This window comes from Lolium perenne, chromosome 7 (assembly GCF_019359855.2).
Source record: "Lolium perenne isolate Kyuss_39 chromosome 7, Kyuss_2.0, whole genome shotgun sequence".
Taxonomy (NCBI): domain Eukaryota; kingdom Viridiplantae; phylum Streptophyta; class Magnoliopsida; order Poales; family Poaceae; genus Lolium; species Lolium perenne.
Genome location: NC_067250.2, coordinates 108,491,466 through 108,502,515, shown reverse-complemented (window position 1 = coordinate 108,502,515; position 11,050 = coordinate 108,491,466). Strand labels below are relative to the sequence as shown.

Genomic DNA, 11,050 nt, shown 5'->3' with positions numbered 1-11,050 from the left:
CATCTTCCAGCACTGCCATCCCACAGCTCAGACAACATGGTGCGGTGCCTAGGGTCGTCGAGTGCGATGTCATCAACATCCGCAGCGTGGCCCTTGCGCCAGTAGTCCCACGTGATATGTCTGTAACACGTCCGGATCTTCCAACCATCCGGGACGCGGACGACATTTAGGCTATATTTGGCGTGGATGAGCTCGGAGTCTAGGATGGCATCCACGTGGTCGAGATCCCTGATAGTCTTGATCAGGGGCTTCTTCTCATCGTCCCTATCGACGGCGATGTAGCGTAACCGAATATCTAGGTCGACGAAGACGATGAAACCATCGCTGTAGCATGCGACGTCCCGGTGAACCGGCAGCGGGGAACGCTCCGGGCGCTTGTAGAAGTCGGACTTGGGTAGCGGGATGAAGCGGGCGTGCGCGGCGGGATCCTCGTCGACCACGTCGCAGGCGATGATGCCTCCACCGTGGTGGAGGTCCGCCCAGCCTATGACGCTTCCTCCGAGGGCGATCACCTTGTCGAATATGTAGGGCACGTCGTTGGACCTGACCCCGGCGGGAGGCGTGAGCACCCTGATGCTCCACGCCCACGTCTTGGACGAGAAGACGCGGAGATCGTAGGCCACTATTTTGTAGTAGTTCTCTACCACGGCGATCAAGACGGCGAGCAGAAACTCCCTGCCATTGTCCTCGTCGTCGACCAAGGGCAAGATGGCGAAGCAGGGTGATGGTGATCTAACGTCCCTGGTGCTCGGCATCGGCGGGCGCGGGATCTCTGTGAGCGACGGCTTGCCGGAGGCGATGTGGTAGACGAAGTACTCGACGTCAAGAGGCTCTCGCCAGGTGCTGCAGCGGAGGAGGATGAGATCCTTGGCGGAGGAGGCCACCTCGGCGTTCACTGAATCGAAGCGCTCGGGCTGGGCGTCGGTGTAGTGAACGTGCAGTTGCGAGACGGACGGCGGAGACGTGAGGCAGAAGGTGACCTTGATGGTGCGGCCGGCGCTCGTGATGGCGTAGGCAGTGGTGGCGTTGTCGCAGTCGGTGGAGCCGGCCGTCTTGTTGAGGAGGACCCAGGAGGTGGCGGTATCTATGGCGGGGGCCTGGAAGTAGGAGGCGTCGAGCCATCCCTGCGTCTCCATGGTTTGTAGTCGGCGATCGATCTTACAGGATCAGGCTTGGATTTTTTGGGCTTCAAGCCTTCAAGGCTGACGCAAAGCAAAGCAATATAGCAGAGGCGCCGCTATTGAGGCTGACTCAAACTCGGTCGAGTCTGTTGAGATCGGAGAACATGGTATTGAAAAGTCTCCGGAGAACATGGTATTTTTCTACATTGTTCCTAGAAGAAGAAAGTCCACTTTTAGTCCTTGAATTCTAGTGAAAGATTACTTTTGGTCCTAGACCTTTCGTTTGGTTCAAAATGAACCTTGAACTCTCAGAATCATTCACTTTTAATCCTTACCCCAATTGAGCTAGGAAAATATCTGTCATAGGTGGCCAAAAATTTAAGATAACGGTGCAAGGGTACAGAGACGGGGCGATGGTGATATATAGGCAAGCAAGCTGACCTTTGTGGCGCAAAGCTTCACGTGAATTAGAAGGGAGAGAAATTAAGCGAGAGAGGTTCAGCGACCCAAGGGTTTGATTGTTTTTTGCATTGTGACGTTTGGTTCAACATCTTAGCTAGTTTGGGCTTGGTCTGGTTCTAAACCAATTTGGTTGGTTTCCTTTTCTTTTTCACGCCAGCAATTTGCTCAACTCAATTGCAAAGGGATGAAAAGTGAACCATTGTGAGAGTTCAAGGTTCATTCTAGACTAAAAATAAATTTTGGGACTAAAAGTGAACTTTTTCAAGAGTTCAAGGATGGGAATTGGACATTCTTCTTCCTAGAAATATTGACTATGAAAATAAATACCTGAAAGCCACTGCAAAACATAAAAAATACAAGCAAGCCCTTGGAAGCAAACCCTTGAAACAGAATCCGGCCGCTCGAATCGCCGCGACCGTCAAGGCCCTACTTTTCTGCTCAACTTCTCTAATCCATCGTCCTCGCTGCCTCCGATAACAAGTATATGCCCTCAAAATATACTCCATCCGTAGCTGCGCCAATTAATTTGGGCCGGAGAAAGTCCAACAATCTGAGCCGGCTTGAATCCTCAGAAACTATATGCATGCCAGAACATCATTTTTATTTCAGTTTGTGCAGAACCTAGCTGCAAAATCATCCAGTTCATGATTGCCCAACTTCCAGCAACAAAGAGTGCCAAGAGGAAGAGCGAAATCAACACCATGTCTATACACAGGACACATAGATCAGCTCAGCTAAGATTCTCAAAGAGCATTTCTCGGGCTTCCTCATATCAAGTGCTTTGCTCATGCTTTTCTGCACCTCAGTATCTCCACTCCCAGGTAGTCGACGACACCTTGCACAGCGACATGAGGCTTCTCAACCTTCACTCGAACGGAGGAGATCTGAGGGAACTTGAGCAATGTGGAGTTGGCGATCGACTGAGCCACAGACTCCAAGAGATTATGTGACGGGCCTTCTACTATACCCTTCACGATCCTGCAGAATGATATACTTCTGTATCATGAACGCCAAAAAGAAAGAAGTAGCCTGCAAGAGATCATTCAGTGCTTGTACAGTATGCTGAGTTGATGAATCTGAAAACCGTTAACTAAATTATGCAAAAATAACAGAACTGGACTTTGGTCCATGCCAAGCTACTCCACCGCAGTTACACTATCTGATATGATCCGTTGCAAATGAGGCATAATCAATCCTCTTGCAAGTGGAGGTATACAAAGACGGCCATATTTAAGCTTGTTTCCTACAAAACGACAATATCTCGGATCTGGAAATACTTTTATAATGGCCTAATTTCAGGTCGAAGGTATGAAACCCCAAACCAGTTTGATGGCAGCTAGAGAGAATCATTCTGAGATGCATATCAGTCGCAACTTTTCCAAACGAATGTGGGAGAACAAGACTGACATAAAGGTGATTAAATCCCACAGTTCAATTCCAACTGCAGCTGAAGTTTCACTGTGACACCAGGCAGCAATCGAGGAGTGGTGAGAAGAAGTGAAATCCTGTCAAACTGTAAAGCCTCCTGAAATCGCACGTATTCATCATCTGTGTTGGCTCGCAAATAAACCAGGGAAACCCACAGCCTCCTTGCACACCACTTTGCTCACCTCCTTGCTCACCACCATGTCCACCATTTCGCTCATGATCTTGTCCATCTCCTTCCTCCCCACCTTGCGCAAATCCATACCCACCTTGCATACGTCCGTGCATGCCTTGCATAGTTGCATACCATGCACAACATCTTCCATAGCTAGCCGATGAACTTGTCCATCTTCATTGATCATTTGTTGCATGAGCTCCTCACTGAAGTATGCCAAGTTCGACGGCGTCATACCGGCACACCGCCGAATACATGGCGTGCGTCCGGCGTGCTGCGCGCAATGGCCACCATGGCCGACGGTCCACCGAAAAGGTTTCGGCCATCAGGCATGCCGCGCGCAATGGGCACCCGCAGCATCCCCGGTGAGTCACCCGCGTAGGCCACCGAGTTGAGGTTGAAGTTGGGCAGCGCCGCCCAGCCGAACGACGCCAACTCGCTTACTTCCTGAGACTAACTGTGCAATGACAGCGGCGGCGTGAAGCCCGGCAGGTACCCGTATCGTGGTGGGAGTGGCAGACGCGGAGGCGCAGACATGATCCGCGGCAGCCAGGTGCCCGTACCCGAGGCTTAGCTAGCGGGAGCCGAGCCTTGCGCGGTCAAGGCCTCGGCCACCTGCTTGGCGGTTGAGCATTAGGACTATGTGCTGTGCGCCAAGCTACTGCTGGGCGGTGACCTGCACGGCGAAGCGCTCCTCGGTCTCCTTCCTGGCCGCGTCAGCGGCACCTTGAGCGGCGGCAACAGCGGCCACTACCTTCTCTCCCTTCGCCCTTGTGCGCCGTTGTTGACACTTTGGGGCTTAGGCTCTTTCTTCGGCAGCACCGAGAGGGCGAGCTCCTCCGCAATAGAGTAGTGGCGATGGAGCGGAGAAAGGTTCCATAGTGGCTGGTGGCGAGCGGGTTTGGCGTGGGAACATTCCTTCTTTTCTCATACCTCACATTTCTTTTGCTGTTCCTTTTTTATGTTGATTGGGAAAATTCGCAGATCTTCTAAATTCAACAAAGGGACCAGTAATTCACAGGAGGCTTGTGCTTACATGATTTGATAATGCCCCATCACGAAATAAGGTACAAGTTGTTGAAACAAATATAGCTCATGGCAAATAAAGCTTTCTCTTCTTTCACGAATTAATTGATTAGAAAGATTTGTTCATGGCTACACCAAATGAGCAGGTCGAACTTGTTCAGTTTTAACTCCTGAGTAATAAATCGTTCTATTCCCCCATTAATTAGTTCAGTGCAGCCATACAGACCTATTGAGAGAATCTATGATGGTTGTAAAATTGTATACGAGCAAGGAGTCAAATGCAGCTTTTGTATGCTGAGGAGACACTGAGACAACTACCATTCATAATCAATTGTATCCCGTATATTCAGTCGGCTCATCTGTTCTGCAGGGGCAGTTCTTCTACAGGCTACTGACTACTGAACTACGTGATGTTGTATGCTCGGGGTTTATTCTGTTCTGTTCCCAAGGTGTTAAACGAAATTCCCATCTACGCGGAGAAAAACTGTGGAGGTGAAATTGGAGAGAAGCTGTGCACCAGCCTTGACTTCCATGATGTTTCATTAATTATTTAGAACATATGCATTCCTAGCGAAGCAATTGAGATGATGAATTCGCTTGAGGGGGAAAATGATGTGCATTCAGAAGTAAGAAGATGCAATCATCAGTTCTGAGAGACAGCAATAGTAGGTGTTATATACTTATATGCAGTAATAAAATGCATTGACTGTTCAGGACGATCCAGTTCGTTCGTGATTTGTTATGGAGGAGAGGAATTCTAATTTGTATGTACACCAAGAATTCAGAGGCTGTTTTGCAATAGCATTGGAATAGTTCTGAAGTTGAAGCTGATTAGAGATGATTTGACTTCGGTGGGAGCAACGGTTAATATGCCATGGGTAATCACCTTCCAGCAAGCTGTGCTAGCTATCTGCCGCATTAGCTTGTTTTTCAGATTTGCTGCCTGCTTCGGTCAGTTGAGTATTGTTCAGTTTGCTTTTGGGCTTTTTGGACATCAAACTCTATTTTGCTTCTTTCAGTAAACAAATCGAGAATCTTTACCTTGTGAATGCACTTTTGGATGAATACAGATTGGATTCAGTAAGCGAAAACCGAAGCGCACTTTTGGATGAGCAGTTTTTTACGGTGGCTGGACAAGAATGAGATGGGGCGGGGGGTGTAGCACGGCACCTGTAGATATCGGTGTAGCTGACGGTGTGGGCGATGTCGTCGGAGTCCCCGGCGGCGGCGAGGTCCATCCAGGCGTCGACGTCGATGACGAACTTCTGGCCGAGCTTCTTTTCCTCTTGCTTCACGCCGTGGAACCCGTGGAACTGCATCCCACGCAGGATCAGCTTGTCGCCGCCCATCGCCGTCGGCTCCTCCTCCCCGCCCCCCGCCATGGCTGCTCCCCTCCTAACTGGTTACTGAGTCGCCGATCGTGCGCTCACCCGCCGCCTCCGGTGGCGAAAGTGGGAGCTGGTGGAAGATTGGGTGAGATTTGGGCGGCTGCAGCCTAAAGCGCAGCATCTTTTTTTTTTTTTGAGACAATACAGCACAGCATCTGGTTCCTGTCAGCCCGTGCCCACTAAGACTTCACTTCCAAATGCGGCCCAAGTAGCAGCGTCTGGGCCGATGTGCCTTCTTCGCCACGGCCGCATGGAGGCGGAACGCGCGGAGAAACGGGCCTGGCAAGCTAGGGAAAAAAAGCGGTTTAGTAGAGTAGAAAAAAATTCACCCTCAAAAAAAAGTAGAGTAGAATAAAAGAATACTATAGGACAAGCTTGGAAAAACACTATTAAGGGGACCCAAAATCCAATTAGGCTCAGGACAAAATAAAATCTAATTAGACTAGTCATAGTGGGTAGTAACATACACATGTTACTACTCTATGTTACTACTTCCATAGTGGTTAGTATCATAGGTGTAGTAACATAAAATGCTACATTTATTAAGTTGTAGACTTATCTTGCCTTGAAATGTGTCATCTGCCAGAGGGGCCTGGAAAGAGGGCGGAAACGTTGCCCCAGAAATTGGGGGCGGGAAGTCTGGCCTCACTGGGTGTCTTCTTCCCACGGACTGTCTGACCCAGACTTACTCCGGACTATTGATGTCTACGCACTCTTCTATTCCTGTAGACAGTGTTGGGCCTCCAAGAGCAGAGGTTTGTAGAACAGCAGCAAGTTTCCCTTAAGTGAATCACCCAAGGTTTATCGAACTCAGGGAGGTAGAGGTCAAAGATATCCCTCTCAAGCAACCCTGCAATTACGATACAAGAAGTCTCTTGTGTCCCCAACACACCTAATACACTTGTCAGATGTATAGGTGCACTAGTTCGGCGAAGAGATAGTGAAATACAAGTAATATGGATGATTGTAAGTAGTAATTGCAATCTGAAATAAAGATGGCAGCAAGCAAACATGTAGCAGAACTTGTTGAAAACGGTGTTTCAATGCTTAGAAATAAGGCCTAGGGATCATACTTTCACTAGTGGACACTCTCAATATTAATCACATAACTGAATAAATAAATGCTACTCATAAACACTCTCTTGTTGGATAACAAACACCATTCATTGTGTAAAGCTATAAAAGCACACCTCAAGCCGGAGTAAACAAGCTCCACAACATCCGGAGTTCATATTTAAGTAACCTCTAGAGTGCATAATAGACCGTTGCAATTTAGACCGAGTACCAACATAGCATGCACACTGTCACCATCAGCTATGAAAGGGGGAATAGATCGCATCAATACTATCATAGTAATAGTTAACTCCATAATCTACAAGAGATTACAATCATAACCTATGCCAAGTACTACATGATGCACACACTGTCAACATTACATCATGGAGGAGGAATAGACTACTTTAATAACTGTAGGGATTCGTTGCATAGAAAACAAAAAATTTCCTACCGCGAGAACGCAATCCAAGCCAAGATGCAATCTAGAAGACGGGGGCAACGAGGAGATGATCGAGACTCACCCTTGAAGATTTCCAAAGCCTACAAGATGAGGCTCTTGTTGCTGCGGTAGACGATCACTTGCCGCTTGCAAAAGCGCGTAGAAGATCTTGATCACGGTGCCACGATCGGGCAGCACCTCCGTACTCGGTCACACGTTCGGTGTTGATGAAGACGACGTCCTTCTCCCCGTTCCAGCGGGTAGCGGAAGTAGTAGCTCCTCCTTGAATCCGGCAGCACGACGGCGTGGTGGCGGTGGCGATGGAGAACTCCGGCGGAGCTTCGCTAAGCGTGCGGGAGAGGTGGAGGAGAGAGGGGGCGGCTAGGGTTTGGGAGAGGGGATGGCCGGCCACTGTGGGGTGCGGCCTCCTTGAGGGCTTGTGGTGGCCGGCCCCCTCCCCTATGCCCCTCATTATATAGGTGGATCCCCAAGTGTTGGACAACAAGTCTTCGAATAAGACCCCAACACAAGAACCTTCCATGTAGTAGGGAAACCTACCCAAGGTGGGACTCCCACCTCAAGTGGGATTCCCCCTTTCCATGTAGGGGGGGGTGGCCGGCCCCCTTAGGTGGAGTCCACCTTGGACTCCCCCCTCTAGGGTTGGTCGGCCATGGGGAGGTGGAGTCCCTCCGGGACTCCTCCTTCCTTAGTGATTCCTTCCGGACTTTTCTAGAACCTTCTAGAACCTTCCGTAAAATCACCGGATCATTTTCAAACTTATAAAATGACTTCCTATATACGAATCTTATTCTCCGGACCATTCCGGAACTCCTCGTGATGTTCGGAATCCCATCCGAGACTTCGAACAATACTTCGAACTCCATTCCATATTCAAGTTCTACCATTTCAACATCAAACCTTAAGTGTGTCACCCTACGGTTCGCGAACTATGTGGACATGCGTGAGAACTCTCTCCGACCAATAACCAATAGCGGGATCTGGAGATCCATAATGGCTCCCACATATTCAACGATGACTTTAGTGATCGAATGAACCATTCACATACGATACCAATTCCCTTTGTCACGCGATATTTTACTTGTCCGAGGTTTGATCATCGGTATCACTCTATACCTTGTTCAACCTCGTCTCCTGACAAGTACTCTTTACTCGTACCGTGGTATGTGGTCTCTTATGAACTTATTCATATGCTTGCAAGACATTAGACGACATTCCACCGAGAGGGCCCAGAGTATATCTATCCGTCATCGGGATGGACAAATCCCACTGTTGATCCATATGCCTCAACTCATACTTTCCGGATACTTAATCCCACCTTTATAACCACCCATTTACGCAGTGGCGTTTGATGTAATCAAAGTACCTTTCCGGTATAAGTGATTTATATGATCTCATGGTCATAAGGACTAGGTAACTATGTATCGAAAGCTTATAGCAAATAACTTAATGACGTGATCTAATGCTACGCTTAATTGGGTGTGTCCATTACATCATTCATACAATGATATAACCTTGTTATTAATAACATCCAATGTTCATGATTATGAAACTAATCATCCATTAATCAACAAGCTAGTTAAGAGGCATACTAGGGACTCTTTGTTGTTTACATATCACACATGTATCAATGTTTCGGTTAATACAATTATAGCATGGTATATAAACATTCATCATAAACATAAAGATATATAATAACCACTTTTATTATTGCCTCTTGGGCATATCTCCAACAGTCTCCCACTTGCACTAGAGTCAATAATCTAGATTACATTGTAAGGTACCTAACACCCATGGCATTCTGGTGTTGGTCATGCTTTGCCCTAGGGAGAGCTTTAGTCATCGGATCTGCTACATTCAGATCTGTATGTACTTTGCAAATCTTTACTTCTCCATCTTCGATGTACTCGCGAATCGAGTGATAACGCAACTTGATATGCTTCAGCCTCTTGTGTGACCTTGGTTCTTGTGCATTGGCGATGGCACCCATGTTGTCACAGTAGATGACTAGTGGGTCCAATGCACTAGGAACCACACCGAGCTCTACAATGAACCTCTTCATCCATACCGCTTCGATGAAGCCTCCGGAAGCCGCTATGTACTCTGATTCTGTTGAAGACTTCGCCACCGTGCACTGCTTCGAGCTTGCCCAGCTTACTGCAGCACCATTCAATATAAACACGTACCCAGACTGTGACTTAGAGTCATCAGGATCAGTGTTCCAACTTGCATCGGTGTAACCGTTTACAACGAGCTCTTGGTCACCTCCATAACAAAGAAACATATCCTTAGTTCTTTTCAAGTACTTCAGGATATTCTTGACCGATGTCCAGTGTTCCATCCCTGGATCAATTTGATATCTGCTAGTCAAACTAACAGCATGTGCTATATCTGGTCTAGTACATAGCATGGCATACATGATAGATCCTACTGCCGAGGCATAGGGGATATTACTCATCATTTCTCTTTCTTCTGCCGTAGCCGGTCCTTGAGTCTTACTCAAGACCTTGCCTGGTAACATAGGTAAGAACCCTTTCTTACTTTCGTCCATTCTAAACTTCTTTAGAATCTTGTCCAGGTATGTACTCTGTGATAGCCCTATTAGGCGTCTTGATCTATCTCTATAAATCTTGATGCCTAATATATACGATGCTTCACCAAGGTCTTTCATTGAAAAACTATTATTCAAATAACCTTTTACACTGCTTAATAGCTCTATATTATTCCCAATCAATAATATGTCATCAACATATAATATCAGGAATGCTACAGAGCTCCCACTCACTTTGTTGCAAATACAGGCCTCTCCATGACACTGTATAAACCCGAAGTCTTTGATCACCTTATCAAAGCGTCGGTTCCAACTTCTTGATGCTTGCTTCAGTCCATAAATTGAACGCTGAAGTTTGCATACTTTGTCAGCATTTTTAGGATCGACAAAACCTTTGGGTTGTACCATATACAACTCTTCCTCAATGTCTCCATTAAGGAACGCTGTTTTGACATCCATCTGCCAAATCTCATAATCGAAAAATGCAGCTATTGCTAACAAAATCCTCACAGATTTTAGCTTTGCTACAGGTGAGAAAGTCTCATCGTAGTCAACTCCTTGAATTTGTTGGAAACCCTTTGCGACAAGTCGAGCTTTATAGACAGTAATATTACCATCAGCATCTGTTTTTCTCTTGAAGATCCATTTATTCTTGACAGCCTTGCGGCTATCAGGTAAGTCTACCAAAGTCCATACTTTGTTATCATACATGGATCCCATTTCGGATTTCATGGCTTCTTGCCATTTGTTGGAATCTGGGCTCATCATCGCTTCTTCATACGTCGCAGGGTCTTCATCATTGTTGTCCACAATCATGACATTTAGACAAGGATCATACCAATCAGGAGTGGCACGTTCCCTTGTCGATTTGCGAGGTTCAGTAGCTTCCTCGTTCGAAGTTTGATGATCATTATCATTAGCTTCCTCTGTTGCCGGTGTAGGCGGCACAGGAACAGTTTCCGGTACTGCGCTACTCTGATCAACGAGTAAAGATTCATCAATCTCATCGAGTTCTACTTTTCTTCCAGTCACTTCTTTAGTGAGAAATTCTTTCTCAAGAAAGGTTCCGTTCTTAGCAACAAAGCTTTTGCCTTCGGATCTGTGATAGAAAGTGTACCCTATAGTTTCCCTAGGGTATCCTATGAAGACGCATTTCTCCGCTTTGGGTTCTAGCTTGTCCGGTTGTAACTTCTTTACATAGGCTTCGCAACCCCAAACTTTTAAGGAACGACAGCTTAGGTTTCTTATTAAACCATAATTCATACGGTGTCGTTTCAACGGATTTTGATGGTGCTCTATTTAAAGTGAATGCGGCTGTCTCTAATGCATAACTCCAAAATGATAACGGCAAATCAGTAAGAGACATCATAGAACGAACCATATCTAAGA

At 47.0% G+C, this 11,050-nt stretch overlaps 1 protein-coding gene across 1 annotated transcript; it reads right to left on the bottom strand.

Moving 5' to 3' along the window:
- Window positions 1-2,163: 2,163 nt before the first annotated feature.
- LOC127316339 (dihydroneopterin aldolase 2) lies at window positions 2,164-5,708 on the bottom strand. Its single transcript, XM_051346735.2, has 2 exons — window positions 5,380-5,708; window positions 2,164-2,561 (listed from the first exon to the last, which is right to left on the bottom strand). The coding sequence occupies exons 1-2, from the start codon at window positions 5,589-5,591 to the stop codon at window positions 2,369-2,371; spliced, it is 405 nt and encodes a 134-aa protein (XP_051202695.1). The 5' UTR covers window positions 5,592-5,708; the 3' UTR covers window positions 2,164-2,368.
- Window positions 5,709-11,050: the final 5,342 nt, after the last annotated feature.